The sequence below is a fragment of the Asterias amurensis genome, chromosome 9 (assembly GCF_032118995.1).
Source record: "Asterias amurensis chromosome 9, ASM3211899v1".
Taxonomy (NCBI): Eukaryota; Metazoa; Echinodermata; class Asteroidea; order Forcipulatida; family Asteriidae; genus Asterias; species Asterias amurensis.
Window position 1 is genome coordinate 18,726,882 of NC_092656.1, and position 21,191 is coordinate 18,748,072.

Below are 21,191 nucleotides of genomic sequence, written 5' to 3' on the forward strand. Positions count from 1 at the left end.
AGAGTTGCGTGTGGATCCTGGACTTGACTCATACATTTTGTATCTTGCTATTGTTTTGTGTTTGATTTCAAGTTGGGCATATAATGGAGCGTGTGTAATTGATGATTTAAAAAAAAACACTAAAAAATCCTAAACAAAACAAAAGCTCCCAAAACTAGTTAAAACGACTGTTTTTGTATGCGTTATAGCTGATCACCCAGTGTTGGCTCAGAGACCCTTATTTTAACAATTTTGTAAGGATTTGTTAAAATTTATTCACATATTTAGGAGCTCCTGGCAAATGGTGATTGATTAATTTTCGTCTCCAGAGTGATTGCTTTACACACCTAAGAGGGGATTTTCAAAGAACCTTTTTTGTAAAGTTTGTGGACTTTGAGTTTTGCTTCCAATTATATTAGTACATTGTGATGCAGTGTACAAACATGAACATTTGTAATGTGACCTTTAAGCACTGAGCCAACGAGCATACAATACTATCAGTCCGATTCCAACCACACCCATTGCTCACTATTTTTGCATAGCGTTGTAGTTTACCTTTTATCAACATCGAAACTGTGAAAATGTTCAAGTTGAAAAAAAAGGGTCATTCTCGGAAGCACTTGGTTAGTTTTTATCAGATTAGACCTGTGTGGGGGATTTCAAAAACAATGTTGCCCAATCGTGCTTCTAGAGGATGTCTTTATTGGTCGACATTAACCTGCCGACCTTAGGGAAGAAAGCACGATCCATGTGTACGTCTCTCAGTCTCAGTGCATGAGGCAGAATGTGGGGGAGTATTGAATGATATAAGCCCATTACACCCAAGGTCTATAGCATTTTGGTAGTGACCCTTTTGGCTGGAAATTTCTAAACAGCAACAGATGTGAAGTGTACAGGCGTTGAATAGTGAACTGAAACATGAATGTTTGGGGGTGATTTCTCTCCACACAGGCAGGAGACCAAGCTGAAATCCAAAGCTTGTTCGGTCAATTCCAAGGTTGACCCTTGCTCTTGAAGGGGCACAAGTTTCCTCTGGAAATAATATACACTTCTGCTGGGAAGAATATTATATTCTATTGGAACTTTGTAACTTGGGGCACAACAGCAGAAGCAAAGGCAATTGCTATGGGTGCTGCGTTGAGTTAAAGCCATTGGACCCTTTCGGTAAACAGTATTGTCCAAGGCCCACACTTCGTGTATCCCAACTTCTATATCAAATAACAAACCTGTGAAAATTTGGGCTTAATCGGTCATCGGAGTCGGGAGAAAATAACGGGAAAACCCACCCTTGTATCCGCGCGTTTCGCCGTGTCATGACATGTGTTTAAAATAAATCCGTAATTCTCGTTAACGAGAATTGATATTGTTTTACTGTTTTCTCAAAAAGTAAAGCATTTCATGGAATAATATTTCAAGAGAAGTATTTCGTCACTACCTTCTGTAAACCCTGTAAGTTATTTGTAAATCTGTGAATTTTTTTTTTTTGTTCTGTACCGAAAGGGTCCAATGGCTTTAATTTGAAGTTAAGATTTTAAAAATCAGAATGTTTTCTACTGAGCTGATGATATTGATGATAGGGATACCATTGTTTTCTTCTTGCCCATTTGTGGATACCCAATCATGGGATTACCTGTCATCGTACAGTATGTTGACAAAGATTTTATAAATAAGAATGGGTTCTACTTGATATAGATTTACATTGACGTTAAGGATGCCATTGTGTGCATTGCCCATTTGAGAATACCCCATCATGGGAATACCCATCATCGTACAATTACGTGTACATGTTGACACAGATTTTAAAGCCATTATACCCTTTCGGTACAGGGAAAAAAAAAAAAGTTCACAGATTTACAAATAATTTACAGGGATTACAGAAGGTAATGGTGAAAGACTTCTCTTGAAATATTGTTCCATGAAGTGCTTTACTTTTTGAGAAAACATTAAAACAATATAAATTCTCGTTAGCGAGAATTACGGATTTATTTTAAACACATGTCATGACACGGCAAAACGCGCGGAAACAAGAATGGGTTTTCCCGTTATTTTCTCCCGACTCCGATGACCGATTGAGCCTAAATTCTCACACAGGTTTGTTATTTTATATATTAGTTGTGATACACGAAGTGTGGGACTTGGACAATACTGTTTACCGAAAGTGTATTTAATGGCTTTAAAGAATGATAATGGGTTTTATAACACCCCTTGCAAGTATTGTGCCTGCTCATTGGTTTAGAGCGCGTCACATGACATGTCTTAGTTTTGCTAGACGACGGCCGTGTGATAGAGCGTCGGTTTGCCATGCGCTAGTCCGAAGACTAGCACATGGCGCCGTGCGCTAGTCCGACAGACTAGCACACGGCGTGCAGTACCCAGACGTCCGTTGCGTGTACGAGGATGATAAATTAATAGTCTGTAACCATTTCGGATTGTCCGACACTACATGCAACACAGTAGGTAAAAGTGTTTGCAATCTGTGTTCGCGTCGTCCGTGGATTGTAGCATTCAGGTCTGTAACTTAATAATAATAATACAGGTTTTAGAAATGTTTGGGGTGTTATAAAACAAATATTGACTGCTTTTACTTGTGCAATGGTTAAAAACTATGACTCCCTCGGTGATCCCCGGAGCGTTCTATTTTCCCTCGGCTTCGCCTCGGGAAAATAGAACGCTCCGTGGATCACCTCGGGAGTCATAGTTTTAACCATAGCACTCGAAGCAGTCAATATTTGTATACTACTAGTACTAGATAGAGCTGACATTGATGGTTAGGATGTCATTGTGTGCATTGCCCATTTGAGAATACCCTATCATGGGAATACCCATCCTACAGCACAGTAGAATCATAGAGTAAGGACAGAAGCAGACAGTTACATGTTGACATGGTCACAGCCATTGTATTCGGACACTATGGTATAGGCTCCCACCATAGCTCCATGAGTGGTGCAGTCATGCATACACAACTATGTTTGACTAACCCTACTATATACAAACCACCAACATGAGTGCGGACATGGTGTAAAACCCTTTCTCTATGGTTAAACGTGCATTGTGTGGTGCTTTGTCAGCTTCTCTAACTCATGGTATGAACTTGTCAAATCAAAAGGTCGCAACTATTGAAGAGGTATTCTGAAGGGTGTAGCATTCAAGCAACCGTTCTTGTATTGTCTTGGAATGATTTGATGTGAGTTCAGTATTCAGGCTTCAGGCTTCCCTCCGTGCTTCAGGGATAAACACACGCCTACCTTTAAACCCCAACTCTCGCAAATCTCCACTTTGATGTCCACTTCTGTTAACCCAATGGAAGAAGGAAATTTTTAGGGAAAATTAAGGAAAAGAGACGGGGGTTCTTTATGTTTGAGTTAGCCTGCAGTCTTTTGTGCCCAATTAAGGTTCAAAGTTTTCGGGGTTGGTTTTTTAATGATGCGAGGTACATTGTGTGTACATTTGTCGTTTGTGTAATTGTCGTAATCCCGGACAGGTTTTGATGCACATACATTAATGTTCACATAGAAAGAGGAAGTTCTGAACGCTGATTTCTTACGCCCGGTTTGGGAACCCAATCCACCAGTCAAGAGTCGAGCCAACTTTAAACAAGTTGATTCTCTGTGGCACCACCAGTATACAATTACAAAGAACCTGTTGTATGCCCTGAGAGCTGAGCGTGATGCGAAAGCAACTTGCCTTGAGTGGTCTAAACAGAACCTTTCCTTTCTTTGTCAGTCACTGATTCCAAATAATAGTTATTCAGATTGCCAAGCCTCATTGAACAAATAAATAAACCTTCCTCTTTATTTAGAAGCTATCCATTGTGTATATTTACATAAATTAGAGGTCATCACAAATAAATGTACATATTGTATGATTATTGATAGACCTTAAAAAGGGCTGAACTTTTACATTTACAGATATACCACTAGATTTTGGACAAGAAATTTCTTTCACAAGCTTGTTTTTCCCCCATTAAAACACCATGCCATTATGGGCAACCAACTTGTTAAAACTGGTTTGGACTGATTTAACATTCCTGAAAACATTGTTGTACAAGGCAGCTCAGAAACAAGAATTTTGCCAGTAATAAGTGTTTGCATTTGTAGCCGAACAAATCTTGTCTAGTTTTGCAGTTCCTTACATACTGTCAAAATAACACCAGTGTCCATCAATGTCTGTCATTTACATTTAAGTGCATCAAGTTTGCATTAAGTGCAAAATTGGCAAGGGTGCATTCCCTAAGCCAAGGCTGATTCAATTTGTGGGTGACATCGTTCTTGCTGATGTATACCCTTTCTTTCTTTGGGGAAAGAACATTCTATGCAGTTGGAAAATATGTCAAAAAGCCAATGGGTGTATCATGTCAAATCAGTGTCAAATTTAAAGCAAAGTTTGTGACTAAAAATTAAAAGAACGGCTCATCCCAAACAAGACAAATGAAACAACTATTACTATTACTATCTCTTTACTATTGACCTTTTTCCAAGTTTAAAGAGACCATGCTTTGCCTCTGTTGATTTCAGTCAAATTTAAACTGGTTTTGTAGTCATGTTTGAACTTCCAATGAATGTGAAGGCACTTTTTTGTTTTGTACACGTGTACCACAGACCACAATGTTTTTGGTTTTATATTTTGTTTTAAAAGAACCAAATGGGAAGGCCCTCAAAGTTGAGCAGATTTTTGAAGGCCCAACAAACAGACATTTGATTGGCATTTGGCCAATCTACTGCCACGTGAGCTTGGGGTCCCATCCAAAGCCAGCCAAAATCCCCTCCTGTCAGGATTGGTGGGCGACTCCCTCGATATGACACTGATGAGTGTGGCACCTAATAAGAGATTTGTTTTCTAAAACCCTAAATTTGAGACTGTTTGGTGACTGGTGGCTGTACTTTTTTTGTAAACAAGCTGCAAGTGGTTAAATGTGAGGTTGAGATTTCGTACTACGCAGGTAACTTGCAAAGTGGAAAGTTACATATCTTGATATATTCAAACCTGTACCCTCCAAATTGTATTGCAAGCAGGAGTGTCTTGTTTGACTTCTACAAATACAGGAAGATTTGATTATTTAAGGAAATAAAAGTAACGTCAGAATGTCCAACTTGGCTGGTATTGGACTGCTTGCCAATGGATATATACAGGGTTTGGCCTGCAGGACCTGGTTGAGTCAGCATGTCATTTGACTAGTCTGTCAGCTTGCTTTTTCACTAGTCTGTTAGCTTTTCAAATAAGTCAATATACATGTATCAAATGAAATATGACAGCTTTTAAAACACTGAACTAGCCGGCAGGAGAACAGAGGGACTGGTTTTCACAATTTTTCAAAATTGGCACTGGACCAGCAAAACGCTGACACACATCTAGAAAAGTAGTCAGACTCTTGTGGTTACACGTCAAGCTTACAGCCACCACATTTAGCAAGTGCACAGTAGAACTACTACTCTGTGATAGCAGCAAGTGTGTGGTGGCGTTGCAGGAAGGGAAAAAAACCAGGAAGAAGAAAAAAAACAGAAACCCAGCATGAATATTACTAAGGCTAGCATCGTCATGTTACAAGATGTCAAATTCTGTGGCCTGGTTTCCAGGGCGTACCGTCTCAAATGACAACATTCAATTGGAAATCATTGTAACTGCAACGTGCAGTCTTTGAAAGTGAATACATGGATCATACTGTGTTAATGTAAGAGTTACAATGTACTGTACATTAGTGCACAGGTGTAGACTTGTGGACAAGTCGATAATAATTGCGTACCCGACTCTCTCTAGTAATCTCATGACACTGGTGATGTTTTAAGCGAGACTGCCAGCCTGGGTGAGACTACTGCTCTTGCGACTACAGCCTAGTTAAGGGTGGGGGGGGGCAGCAGACCCTTGCTAGGGCAGTGGTCTCTCAAGAGCAGCCCTCCCAGACAGTCTCGCAGTATCGCGGGAGAGCTGTAAATGCTATCACCGAGACAAACATTTAATGACTTGTGCACAATTTTTAGCACAGGTGCAGTGAGATGAGCAAACGTACTTACTGCATGACCTATCACTTTACATTGTATAAACAACATCTGTACAATATGGTTTGCTTATCACCCTCGCCTCCACATTATTATCGGTTTATTATTTGCTTCTTTTTCTGACACTTAACCTTTCAAACCTACCGCTCTAACAATCATACGACATTTTGTGTAACTGTACACGTATGTAAAAAAAACACATAACACATATTGTATAAACGGATACTTCTAGTACTTCTAATCTAGGGATGGAACATCAGGCCATTAACTACTGTTTGCATACACGTCCTTTTGGGTGGTTAGTAGTTTGCATTCAGCTAATATTATTTTCTCAAAATAGTTTCCACCACAACCAAGTAACTTCCACAAGTCACTAATCCAATCGAGAGATTCGTTCTTAAACCAAATTGGATGGAAACACTGGCTTGGTAATTGAAGATTTGAATCAGATCAGGCTTTGTGGTGGGTACAGAGAACCGACCACCAATTGTCATTTCACCCATGGCCTTGGTTGCTGGATAAACTCTTTCCCTAGCTGGTGACCCCGTTTGTGACCTGTTACTATAGCAACCAAGTAACACAATTCCTGCTTGCAGCATGCATTACATTACTGGGGCATTGCATTGTGTCTGAACACGGAGACACAGGATTTACGCTACATTAACGTGGAATGTAGTGCTAAACTGGGGCACCATTAAATGAGTTTTTTAAACCAACCTTTGTGTCCTGTGGTTTTATTACGGGGGGTCCAGCTGCAGATTCTGGTACAGTCTGGTGATAATATTTTTTAGAGATAAAACTGTTTGAATAGTTCAGTTTAAACCTCAAGGTCTTTCTCAGAATCAACATAATTACATGTGGTTTAGTGAGATTACATAGTATTTGCATCTGATGGCTGATTAAAGGAACACGTTGCCTTGGATCGGTCGAGTTGGTCTTTGAAAAGCGTTTGTAACCGTTTTTTATAAAATGCATATGGGTAGAAAGATGTTGTAAAAGTAGAATACAATGATCCACACAAACATGCCTCGAAATTGCGTGGTTTTCCTTTTACCTCGTCGACTAACACGTCGGCCATTTATGGGGGTCAAAATTTTGACTCCCATAAATGGCCGACCATGTTAGTTCGCACAGTAGAAGGAAAACCACGCAATTTCGAGGCAAACTTGTGTGGATCATTGTATTCTACTTTTAAAACATCTTTCCAACCATATGCATTTTATAAAAAACGGTTACAAACGCTTTTGTTTTGACCAACTCGTCCGATCCAAGGCAACGTGTTCCTTTAAACCTTACTGTACATTGTATCACGAGGTGCTTTCATGGCACCTTGCTAAATCAAAATGAATCGCAGTTGAAATGAAACCCTGCTAAATGTTAGTACAAAGGGCAATCAAATGATCATGGTGCATTGACACTGGGTACTATTTTCTCCTCTAAATAAACGTTGAAGCTTTGATGTTTGTGAAACGCTGCTATGTGCACATTTATTTTTATGCGTAGCTTGTGCATTGAGAAGCTTTTGGGCCTGCCACCATAAAAATCCTCAACATTTCTGTATCCATTTAGGTTATTAAGGGATTGTATACAAATGTATGGTTGTTAATTGGAACTCGTTGTTTATTTCAACCTTTTATACGGTAGTTGTAGACCATAAAACTAACATGTGAAAATTTGTAGTGCCATAAATTTTCATTGTCATATCAAACATTGTAAAAACCCTTTAAGTTATTTCCACTGTTTCAGGATGTGATACAAATTTCTTACCCTTCATTTAAGTTTTCAAACGTTAATTCGTTGTCCGCTTTCTTTCTTTTTCATCAGGGGACAACTGCCACATGGCCTTCTCACCTCAAGAATCACCAATCTATGTAAGTATGGCTTACTACGGCTATGGCTAGAAGCCACTACAGTCAATGGCTTCAGCCAAAGTCAAAGCCACTCAATTCAGACACGGTTTAAAGGCACTGTACACCTTTGGTAATTGTCAAAGACCAGTCTCAATGTGTGCATAAAATAGCAAACCTTAAACTCAGTGGTCGTTGTAGCTGCGAGAGAATAGTGGAAGAAAAAAACACCCTTGTCGCACAAAGTTCTGTGCTTTCAGATGCTTGAGTTTGTGACGCCAAAATCTAATTCTGATGTCTCAAAATCAAATTCAAATATTTTAGTGAGAAATAACTTCTTTCTCAAAAACTACGTTATTTTTTTCTCATAATGTTTTATACTATCAACAGCTCTCCATTAACTGTTAATAAGTAAGTTGTTATGCTATGAATTAATTTGAGTAATTACCAATAGTGTCCACTGCCTTTAACTCTAGTTATTGACGGCTGCAAAATCATTGGAACCTCCCAAGGTTTGTAGTTGCTATTGTCATTTAGTCCCCATTTTAATTAAATCGTAAAATGTTTTGGGTTATTTACGATTTCAATCAAAGCCACAAGGCTTTAAAGTATAACTAGAGCCAGCGCAGTTAATCAAGTTTGTATTGATGTGTCTAAATTTTGGTCATCTTTTTGACGAGTTCACCTGACAGGGATGACAATGACAACAAAGCTAACCTGACAGCAATGACAGTGACAACAAAGCTTGACAAGAAGATACTCGTGTCAATGGTCACCTAGACAGATTTAAAAAAAAATTGACGGGGATTTACAACAAAAGGTGTTTACTCTGAGGGTCGATCTTCACAAATCCCCAAAATTGGTTTTTAAAATTTGACTGAAATCAATCTTGGTCAATACCCATTTTATAAAAAGTCTTTTTTACTGGGGTGTAATTTATCTTTTTTTTTCTTTTCTTGGCAAGTTTCACCAGTTAGCATGGTGTTGGATTGGTGTTGGAAACTGACTGGCTACATTTGAAATAATGTTGAGGTTGAATAAAGAGTTGTTTTTGAAAGCAGTGGGATTTGAACCTACAACCCCCAGATTACCATGCCGGCACTTTGCATACTGAGCATTCTAGAGGCAATTGCCTTCTTGCCCCCTGGTGATTACCTTGGTGCCCTTGGAGTGTTTCTGTAGGGGTGTAAAACATTTTATAGAGGTACCCTTTTAATTTAGCGAGACAAAAAAATGCCTCACCCTTAAAAGAACAAAGCAGCAGGTCTGCAAAGGGCGATTTGCAATCAATATTCAGATGATTTCTCTAACGGACTTAAAGTACAGGAATCGAGGTCACAACTGGGTGGTAATTTATGTATCTGTGACAAGGAGGATGGTATTAGCATTTATGGTATTAATGACTTATTCATTAAATGTGCACTATGAATGTGTCATACGTCTTGACGCAGCTGCCCACAAAAATGCATACATTAAAGACACTGGAAACTATTGGTAATTGTCAAAGACCAGTCTTCTCACTTGGTGTATCTCAACATACAGGTGTATATGCAGAAAGTAACAAACCTGTGAAAATTTGAGGTCAATTGGTCGTCGTAGTTGGGAGAAAATATTGAAAGAAAAAACACCCTTGTCACACGAAGTTGTCTGCTTTCAGATGCTTGATTTCGAGACCTCAAAATCTAATTCTGAGGTCTCGAAAGCAAATTCGTGGAAAATTACTTCTTTCTCAAAAACTGCATTACTTCAGAGGGAGCCGTTTCTCACAATGTTTTATACTATCAACCTCTCCCTATTACTCGTTACCAAGTAAGGTTTTATGCTAATAATTATTTTGAGTATTTACCAATAGTGTCAACTGCCTTTAAAGTATGTTCTGTACTCAACATTGAGTCCTCGAGATAATGGGAAGAACAAGCAGTGGTGTCATTTGATATTATTTAATAATACTTTTATCCAGTAATTTAAGTACAAGGACAACTGACTGGGTAAGTTTGAAATAGATTGGGTTTGAACAAAGAAAAATTGACTGGTGCGGGACTTGAACCAACGACCTCTGGATTAGTGTACCGATGCTCTACAAACTGAGCTATCTAGCCCTATGTTGGCAGTCTCCCGACTAGTCAATCTTTGTTCAGGGTGTCGGTCAGAAGCTTTGTAACTGTAAGCTCCTGTGTGTACAGAGATCACACCAAAGTGTATGACACAACCCGAGAAGCAGCAGCCAGGGGATCACCTTAAGGGAGACGCAACTTTTATCCAGTCACTATATTTTCAAATTTTTACAGGTTAGCCTAACCAGGCTTGTCTATTTTTGATAAATAGATGGAAAGGAATACAAATTAAAAACCAAAGGTTTTTTACAAAAGATTTACAAAGCCCAAAACAAGAAATGCAAGCAAATCATGTAAATTCTTTTTGCAAAATGTGTACATAATTAACAAATGTCAGAATGACCTTTGTCATGTTGATTCTGTTTCCAGACCGGATTCCATGGTACATGTAAGCTTCCTGAGGAGACGAACAAAATTGCCATTTTAAAATATACATTTTAATATAAATTAGCATTGCTCGTGGTCAACGCAGCCAGCAGCTGAAGGATTATTACGAGAGATCAGTTGCATTGATAAAAATAAACAGAGAGGTAATAACATTTCCAAAGACATCTGCTGCTCGTACTCTGGAGTATGATTGCATTGGCAAACATCAAGAAAAAGCCGATTGAAAGTGTTCACTAGCTGCTTTTAAAGGGTACACACAACATTGGTAAAATTAAACAATTATAAATGGTCAATCACGCAAGACACAGGGTTGCAAATAATTTACATGGCATGAAAATGGTAATTATTGTGGACAACTTTTCCTGAAATGTTTTTGCCTGAAATACTTATGGAGAGAAGTAAAACAATTAGTTTTTATCACACAAGTCCGATACCCATTGGTTGAAACTAGTTAAGTTTGTTCCTCTCACTTACACTCTTTCCCCCTAAAGGCCGGTTTATAGTCGGTCGCGCGATGGTCGCGCGACGTAAATCTTGTGCGCAATCCTAAGACTGAGGCCTAAAAACCTTGTCTTTTTATGATCGCGCGTCGCGATTTCCGACGCCCGACCACCGCGCGACCGACTATAACTCGGCCTGAAACAGCTACCTGAGCAGAATGTTTTCAACAGAAATGGTATTTTTACTTGTTTATAATGCACTTGTTCACCATTTTAATGTAATTTTGATATGTGTACACTTCTGAACTTTTCGTAATTATCGAGTAAAAAATCAGGCCCCTACCTAAAGGTTTTTTTAAAAACTAAAAACACTTCTGCCGTTGAGAGTGGGCGTCAAAGGACAATGCCGCTGACGTCATTTGTGGGAGTTTGCTTTGTTATACATCCACGCTGCAACAAAGCGGCTTTATCTACTTATAAATGACGTTTTGAGAGTGATTACGTAACGGGGCTTTTCGCAAATCTCACAGAAAAGCTCTGGACAAGGGCATACAAAATGATTGTTTTTTTTACACAATTGAAACCTCTTCATAATCATATGACTTGATTTCCTTATTCATCGAAAACATTTTAAGTGGAATTCAGCAAAGTTAACGACTTTTCGTTCAAGCTGGTCTTTAACTCTGATGACCGATTGAGCTTAAATCGTCACAGGTTCGGCATTTTGAAAGTGTGATTTCTGGTTTTTGACATCCTCCAATGATCAGATGTTTTTAAGCCAGCTTCATGTGGTCAGTGAACCAAATCGGGTATTTTATTCTAGCAGTTCTTCATACATGTAGCTGTCATGTTTGATATTTGCAAAGGACACAGTACACTTTTTGAGCTGTTGACAAATCATGGCACCTGTCAAGATTTATACAGGTGTGACATTTAGAGTCCCTGGCCTTTCCAGCAGCCCCCCCCCCCTTCCTGAAAGAAAAGAAACGTACTGCAAGAAGATCTTAGAGTTTGAACAGGGAATGAGAGGACACATGTGCATCTGATAATTAACACGCTGGTGTATTTTGGGGGCATGACATATGTACGCTATTTCAAGGAGAAATTGTGTGGCATGCTAACTTGATGATATTGATCTTGAAGTCATATGTAAAGAATTTGTGTTGTTGACAAGTAAATTGGGCTTTGATTATATACTTTCTCATCTTGAATCAAGATTTATATTTAGTTGTTTTGTTTTAACCTGAACTTTCATCTTTGAGTGGCCAAGGCCATTTTACTTTTTTTGGAAAGGGCACTTCATGGGAATTCCTTTGAAAGGGCACCAAGGCCAGGCCCAGGGCAACTGATGCCATGGTCTCTGTGGCCTCCACGGAATTCCCGATCTGGAATATGTTTCTGATAGGGTTTGAAAACTCATTTCTTTAGTTTACATAGACTTCAAATTTAGTTTTTCAGTGGAGTGTAAACAAAACAAAAAAAACAAATTTTTATACTTCGCCTTTAAAACAAGATCCGGTTGAAATGAGTACACGAGTCAACTCTTCCCCAAAGTATGTCCGAGATATTTATCTTTTATTTACAAGTGGCCGTTCTTGTCTCTGTCTAGACACGCTGTGTTATGGATCCATGGAGACTGTGTTTTCTCTAAATGCCTGAAATTTTGAAGTTCCTAATTGGCCTATTAAATACAATGTACTGTCCAGGAACATGTCTTAAAGAAACTTGGAGTTTTTTATTAGCCTTTAAATTGCTTGAAAAGTGAGAATTGAGTTGTATCAATGTGGTGTTAACTCTTAAAAATTCATTTTCGGGTGAACGCGGACAAATTAACTAGATTTGAGCCTGCACCTCATGTGTTGATGCTGACCTGACCAACTAAGCTATGTTGGTAGTCTCCCTGTTTTGTCAAAATCTTTTTTAAGATTAATAACCCAAGTTAAATATATTTCCATTTAGTTTTTCACTAAAGAAGACTTTTTGACTGGGTTGAAATTTTAAACTTTGATTTACATAAATTGCTGAATGTACTTCTTAATTTCAAATTCTTTGATCCTTAAATTTTGTTTAATCCCAGGGTGGTGGTCAGATCGTGGTTGTATTTTCCGAGACGAGTGACCTCCCCGGCCTGGATGCCGAGATATTTCTAGTGTTTCAGGGGTCCAAGTCACGACACGTAACGCTGGCTCGTCGACTGGACTACCATACCATTCAAGCTATCATTCCAGGTAAGTCCGTACTGTAGTCATCCACGCTTAGAATCACAAAGCTGCTTGCCGCACCAAGATGCTAAGTACAGACAAAGTGTATACCAGCGTCAATATGGTAATGTTGATTTTTAAGTAAGCCTGCTAAGCAGATATTGTGGTTGTCTCCCTAGCGGCAAAGCTTTTTTGGTTGTATGATTTTCTTTTATGAATTGATCATGCATGATGTTTTCCAACATACACTTGAGTCTTATTCCTGATTTGTTTGCCCTTAAAAAGAAAAAGACATTTTTTGAATAAACAGCAAATATTGCTTAACAGATTTCTGCTTAGCAAAACTAGGCAGGATACCAGTCACAGATTTTACCTGTTGAATGTTATTTTGGCTGGTTTGGTAAGCATAATTATGTTGTACTTAGCTACTTTTTGTGATTAAGCAGCTCTATGAAATGTAGCCCTGCTTGAAAGCTGTACATGTATGAAGAATATGTTCACTTAAAGGAACACGTTGCCTTGGATCGGTCGAGTTGGTCTTTGAAAAGCGTTTGTAACCGTTTTTTATAAAATGCATATGGGTAGAAAGATGTTGTAAAAGTAGAATACAATGATCCACACAAACATGCCTCGAAATTGCGTGGTTTTCCTTTTACCTCGTCGACTAACACGTCGGCCATTTATGGGGGTCAAAATTTTGACTCCCATAAATGGCCGACCATGTTAGTTCGCACAGTAGAAGGAAAACCTTTGAGGCAAACTTGTGTGGATCATTGTATTCTACTTTTAAAACATCTTTCCAACCATATGCATTTTATAAAAAACGGTTACAAACGCTTTTGTTTTGACCAACTCGTCTGATCCAAGGCAACGTGTTCCTTTAAAATCTAGAAGGCCACACTGTCTGCTTTTCTGTTGTGATGCAGTCCATGTTCAGAGACCATGAGGGCATTACACCATGAGGGCATAACACCTTGGGAGTATGAGATTCTGTGTGTGGGCGGCAGAGTGAGGGGGCAACATTGAAGTTCCTTGGAGTTTAACTTGGATCATGAACATCGAGGAGACAGGGTGTCTTGAATCTGAGTGGGCGGGAGCAATACCTGGAATGGTCTTACACTTACGTTACTTGAGGGGTTGGATAGGGAAGAACGATCATCGCCCAGCGTGCCCCTCTTGGGTATGAGAGCTACATGTACGGCTGATTGTCAGCCAGGTTGCCATGTCTGTTGCATCTAATGCTTGTGGCAGATGATGCCTTGTCATACTCGCTGCTAAATATAGGAAATTGTATTGTTTTTGTTGGCGCTAGCAGCACTGAAAACCGTTCCATTGAGGGCATGTCTTTTGTGGGTAGCAGTGTTTATGTCCGTTACTGCTTTTTCCCTGGACGTCATTTCCAATGTTGTCATTTGGTTTATGAAGCAGGAAGAATGCTTGTGTTTTCCTGACCGCATTCAAACACAAACTACAACTCCAACTGGATGTGCGCTTTTAAATTAGTTTTTAACCACACCTAAAATTTGTGTTAGAAAAATGTTTTATCATACAGTAAAGATGAATGTTTTTGTGGCTGACTAGCTGTATTTTTCATCTGGGTTTCTAGTGGAAACAGCACTTGCCACTAACGACGTAAACTTTCCTCAAACTACCCGTATATCAGACAATCGTTTCATCACTAGCTGTCGCACGATCATTACATCAGCCAACCAGGCCGCCAGCCTGCAGTAGTACAGTCGGTTTGCGTTTGAGTAAATGTAAAGCTTGGACATAACGCTTGCGTACGGACGTAACTATTAAAGTTGCCTTGTGGTTGTGGGAGTCAGCTCAGTTTGTCAGTTGGCGCTCTTATAAAATACCCATAATGCATTACCACAGTGACTGCAGACTGCACGCACCCATGATGTCACACGCACAAGGGCTTGACAAAGACAACAATGAAAGGCTCAAATGTAATACAAAATCAACAATTGATGTCTATGAAGTATTCAAAGGGAACTTCCCCAAATGTAGACTTCATTTTATTCCCTCTTTGCACAAAATTGTGTCTTTATTGAGGAAGTTTATGTCAAGAATTAAGTAACAAGTAACAAACAACACACAAATCATATAGTTGTATTAAGTCTAAGTTGGGTCTTACTATAAATCTTTAGTCACCAACTCCATCTTTTGTGACTGGATTCCTTCACCTGTTACTTTCTTGTATAATTCTACTTGGCATGCCTCCTTCATTTCATCTGATGAAGTAGTTTTTGCTATGAAAGCTCATGCAGTTTTTTAATTGATAATTAGTCTTTAAGTTCTACCACTACCTCCCTCGTGTTTGTCTTGCAGGCCACAACAGCTTTGAGTCTGTCCACCTCTCTGTGTATGCCTCCGAAGGTGGTAACCCACACCTCATCTCAGAAGGCACCCTGAACTTTGTTCAAGATTCCACCTACTACTTGGCCCAGTTCCTGGCCTCCAGTGTGTCTGATATTACTGCCCTGGAGAACCCGTCCTCCATCAAGTCGGAAAGGTTCAACTTGTGGACAGAGGACATGTCCACGCTGGATGAGCGACTCACCACAGCCTTTGAGCATCTTGAGTTGTCACCGAGCTGGCGACTGGTGGAGGATACATCCAGACTGGAGCAAGGTAAGTGATGACTGACATCTGAGACCCCTACCCTCCCCACCCCTGCTCATGCCTGAAACCCGACCCCAACCTCCATCCCAACCCAAACCCACATACTCATCCAGGACCCCTCCGATACTGACCCACTCGATACCAACCTCACCTTCAACTGAAACCCCGCCCCCAAACCTTCACCTGAAACCCGACCCCCACCCCCACTCTCATCCTGAACCCCTCCAATCATTTTAAATGTGTTAGAAGCTGTTTATTTCAAAGTGGATGTGTTCTCTACAAATTAATAAATTAATACAAGTTTCCTCGTGGGGTTGGATGAAAATACAAATTAATATGCTGATGTTTTAAGACCAAGGATAGCAAAATATAATATTTCAGGAACTCATTATTTATTATTGTTATTACAACGTTATTAATTTTCTACTGTGAATCAAAATAGAAATATGTGGGTCATATTTCCGTAGTTTACGACAATATGATCCCTCTCTAGTTTGGATGACATTATATAAACGGGGTTGGAACTAAATTTATTATTCATTAAGAATTACAATTTATTAAAAAAAATATAGTGTTTTAGAAGTATGGTCTTTGGGAGAAAAACATTCACCATTGTACAAAGTTTCTTTCCCTGCAACTACAATCACATTAATTTTTTTTAGTTGACTGAAGAAAACTTGAGTAGAGGGAGATTTGAAACACTGACCTGCGGATTAACAAGCTGGTTGCTCAGTTGGTAGAGCGCCGGCTAGGTAATCCGTAGTATGTTGGATGTAATCACGCTGCAGTAAATTTGTCTTTGTTCAACGCCAATCTTAATAATAAATAAAGTTTTTCTTGTGGCTTCTGACTGGCACCCCCGAACAAAGATATGACAAAATAGGGACACCGCCAATATTAGGGCTAGATAGTTCAGTTGTTAGAGGGCCGGCACGTTAATCCGGAGGGCGTTGGTTCAAATCCCATTTTAGTCAATTCTTTGTTAAACCCCAAAAATCGTTTATTATTTCATTTACATTAATCACGTAGAGAGTTCTGAACTTAATAATTGAAGTAGCCAACTGATACTTCTATAGAGGATTGGGACTGATATGAACTTTATAATCCATGAGTTTCAGATTGAAAAAAAGTCAACTTTTCTCTCTATATAAATACGAATTCTGCACATGCCTGTTACTCTTTAATCGGAAGAAACATGAATATCATTTGATTGTATCCAACATGTTTAGATCCAATTACCGCCCACTTAATCTGTATCCAAGTAATTCATGGCAATGTGTCAAACGCTGTGCATTACACAAGAGCCACTGTGTGTAGGCCTAAAGAGGTCAAAGGAGGCCTGTTTGGTTTATTATCACCTGGTGAAGTGTCAAGTTGCTCCTTCTTGGTGCTATTGGGAGAGAACGACCTGAGATGTTTTTAAGCTGCTTGAGACCAGCGTGGGATGCAGGGATCTTGGGTGTGTCTGTGTAGGAGACTCCTTAGAAATTTGGTCAATCTTAAGATGGTTGTTCAGAAAGATCCCATAATTGAGTTGTAATTTTTAACTTTTGGTTATTGGGATGGGAGAATTTCTCAAGATGTGAGATGATTTCAATCTTAAGATATTTCTTACTGCATGGTTTGATACCATTTCGGGATCTTAGGTGTTTCTCTTTAGGAGACTCCTTAGAAAGTTGACAAATCTTAAGATGGTTGTTGTTTTTTCATAAGAAAGATCGGATCAATGAGTTGTCAATATTTTGTTTTTTGGGGTATGGGAGAATTTCTGAAGATGTGAGATGATTTAAATATTGGTACTAACATGTACAGTATATGCCTTTATTCCGAAACATCATTGAGGTTTTTAGAAAGACCAAGGAATCAGAATAAATGCATTTTTTGGACCTGCCTTCTCATCCTGTTTCCTGTAGATGAGCACACCTGGAAATACATGTACGCAATGGCCTTGTTGCCCCATGGCTGGGTTTTCTTGATTTCTCAAAGCTTCAAGATTCATTTTAAAATGATGAGTTGTCAGTATAACCATAGTGATATGTATTGTGATATTACACTTTGCTTAGCAGTTATACATTTGTAAGAGTGATTTACATCACGATGAAATCAAGCCGAGAACCTACAGAAAGTATCTCTGAACACATTAACATTGTTGAATTGTAAGCTCACCAAAAATACATGTAGCCTGAAAATAGTCGGTAAGCCTGTAAATGGCTGCTTAGGTATTTCTTGTAAACACGATTGGTTTGTGCTTTGCAAATTTTTTCTGCTTAAGTTATAGCAGCTCTTTGAAATTGGGATCAGGTTTTATAAAGCAACTGTTCCCCACAGCCTAGTCTTATTTCCAGTTGTTATATTCTGCCTCACGTTGTCAGCCCTCTCTGCATCCATTGGCCTTGAGCGTTGTCTGCCTCTAGATGTAGGTCACTGCATCCTGACTCATTACCACAGATCCACATGATCAAGGCATGTCAAACGCTACACTATGTTTATGCATCCCATGACTGGAAATTCTTTAAATTGGCTGACATTTATGTGATTTGCGCTCCCCGTCGTGACCGACTTGCAAACATAAAGAACTGTTAGACAAAGTTGGGCCACGTAGAAAGACTTGGCTTCTTGTTATTTGATATTGTGTGATAGCCAGGGTAGTCTGGATAGTCTCAAATTGATGGTGACTAATTAAGGTAATGTCGGAATGTGCGGCTCTGGCTACAAATGGATTGTCATCTCGTCATGCGCTTTAGTATAGAACATCCCTTAGCAACACACTTAGTTACAGTCATAGCCATACCCTTAGAATTAGTGGCTACAGCTCTGGCTGGTTTGCCACGTCATCATGTGTTAAAGTATATGTAGGACATTCTTAGCAACACACTCAGTTACAGTCATAGCCGTACCCTTAGAATTAGTGGCTACAGCTCTGGCTGGTTTGCCACGTCATCATGTGTTAAAGTATAGGACATCCTTAGCAACACACTTAGTTACAGTCAAAGCCGTACCCTTAGAATTAGTGGCTACAGCTCTGGCGGGATTGCCACGTCATCATGTGTTAAAGTGTAGAACATCCTTAGCAACACACTTAGTTACAGTCAAAGCCGTACCCTTAGAATTAGTGGCTACAGCTCTGGCTGGTTTGCCACGTCATCATGTGTTAAAGTATAGGACATCCTTAGCAACACACTTACATGTAGTTACAGTCAAAGCCGTACCCTTAGAATTAGTGGCTACAGCTCTGGCGGGATTGCCACGTCATCATGTGTTAAAGTGTAGAACATCCCTTAGCAACACACTTAGTTACAGTCATACATGTAACCCTTAGCCTCTAATGCAGATCAACTTCACAAGGTGAGTATTATTTGTTCACACTTTACAGTATCTATACAGGTCTTGAAATTCCCCCTGGGAACAGGTGCGGTAATTTACCTCTTTTCGGGGGCACTTCTATGAGGACAATGTAAATTTTACATTGCAAAGGGCAGCACACAAAAGCACAGGGCACCGCGGCAATTGCGGTGGGGGTGATGTGGGTTAATTCAAGGCCTGTACATTAATGCTGGGTTGATGCCGCTCGAGGTGTCACATGTACCCTTATGTGACTGGGATCCCATTGTGTCTACACAGGCTCCCAGGGTTAGCCATTGTGGAGCCTCCTCGTAATTCATGTGAACAAAAAACCCATCATGCGTTTCTTTTGATCGGTGTTTGGCAGGTGGGATGCCAGATGACTGCGTATCAAAATTGCATTGTACTTCCAGTTGACGCTGAATAGGGGTCTCCTTTTTCAAATTCTTGATACTTGAATACCTAGATTTAGGAATGATTTGGGAGTTGCCCATCCCTGAATCAGGGTTACTAGTTTCCATGGTTACTGTTGATTTATGGCAACTCAAAATTGGGAACCGATAATTTGCTCTAAATCATGGCGCATTCAGCAGTAACTACTGTAAGCATTGTGTTTTTAGTATAAATATTTCAATTCAACTGTTGATAAATGTTTTGTCATTTTGAGGTAGGATGATGACAGTGATTGAGTGATGTAGCACACAATAGCATTCATGAACATGAACATTGTGGCTCAAATCAGTGATTTTTTTTTTTATGTGGCCGCAAATCAGTATTGATGTACTTTTATAAACATGTACATGTACACTTAAAAGTTATCACACAAGCGTGAGTGGAATGCGGAAAAATACAACACTTTTTTGTCTGGTGGAGTTGGATTGGGCCCCAGAAATGCTACATGTATTTGTTCGTAAACAATCAGCACAGGTGTGATTGGTAATTTATCTTCATATTAATTTTTTGGTTTTTACCCATATACATGTACACCGATGTGTGTAGCGCTGTATACTCGGTACTTACCCGAGTCCTGTGAAAAAATCACAGGCATTTTACTCGGGTGGGATTCGAACCCACGACCTTTGCAATTCTAGAGCAGTGTCATACCAACTAGACCACCGAGATTGCCCTACAATCTTCAAGCAAACTTTTAGAGTAGCTTATAATAGCATGGCTCTGCTTACCAAATGTTGTGCTTGCAACCATCACTGTTCACTTACATGGCAAGTGCTGTGCTAGCTGTGTAAGCATGCACCTGCACTTGTAAGCAAAAATTCCCTGCTAACTTGTGAAATACGCTTGACGTATAAGTGTGGAATTCACTGCTTCCTGGAAGTAAGCGCTGATTCATTGCCTACAGTATTAAGTACATGGTCTTAACCTAAAACTGTGTAATTGTTCTCTGCAGAGAGTGAAATTTCACCCCCGAGATTTAATTAAGAAACACCGATACTACAGAGGAATGAACTTTCACCAATAGGGGAATAGAGATGAAGGACTTAATCCTTTGTTTATATTTAAGGATTATCAGGGTTTAGTCTTGATTTGATCAGGTTTGGCTTGTGTCACTCCTGTATAACCGCTGGACGTACTTTGCATACTTTTTACTAGTTACATCTTGTATGATTAAAAACACAAGTACAGTGTAACTATTAGACCATGCTTTCAAATAACCCACGGCACCCACCCTCTACTGTTCTGCCCTGTGCTTTTGCCTTTTGCAAAGTTTAAAGACAGTGGACACTATTGGTAATTGTCAAAGACTAGTCTTCACAGTTTGTGTATCTCAACATATGCATAAAATAACAAACCTGTGAAAATTTGAGCTCAATCGGTCGTCGAAGTTGCGAGATAATGATGAAAGAAAAAACACCCTTGTCACACGAAGTTGTGTGCTTTCTGATGCTTGATTTCGAGACCTCAAATTCTAAACTTGAGGTCTCGAAATCAAATTCGTGGAAAATTACTTCTTTCTCGAAAACTACATCACTTCAGAGGGAGCTGTTTCTCACAATGTTTTATACCATCAACCTCTCCCCATTACTTGTAATCAAGAAAGGTTTTATGATGATAATTATTTTGAGTTATTACCAATAGTGTCCACTGCCTTTAATACAAGTTTACATTTTGTTCATAGAGTGCCCCTTAATAATTTTTGTTATGGCCACAGATCATTTTTATATGCCGCACCGTTTCTTTGGTATAGTCCTGTGCGTATTCGCCAGGCAACTTCTTAACCATGTTTTAAGTCTCTGTTAAAAAC

The 21,191-nt window shown here is 39.4% G+C and overlaps 1 protein-coding gene across 7 annotated transcripts in view; it reads left to right on the forward strand.

Moving 5' to 3' along the window:
- LOC139941329 (rho guanine nucleotide exchange factor 28-like) overlaps nt 1-21,191 on the forward strand; it is a 127,031-nt gene that overhangs the window by 5,356 nt on the left and 100,484 nt on the right. For all 7 annotated transcript variants that reach the window (XM_071937765.1, XM_071937766.1, XM_071937769.1 and 4 more), the window contains exons 3-5: nt 7,797-7,843; nt 12,838-12,988; nt 15,296-15,598. In XM_071937765.1, coding sequence (XP_071793866.1) covers nt 7,797-7,843; nt 12,838-12,988; nt 15,296-15,598 — 501 coding nt within the window. The remainder of the gene's footprint in view (nt 1-7,796; nt 7,844-12,837; nt 12,989-15,295; nt 15,599-21,191) is intronic.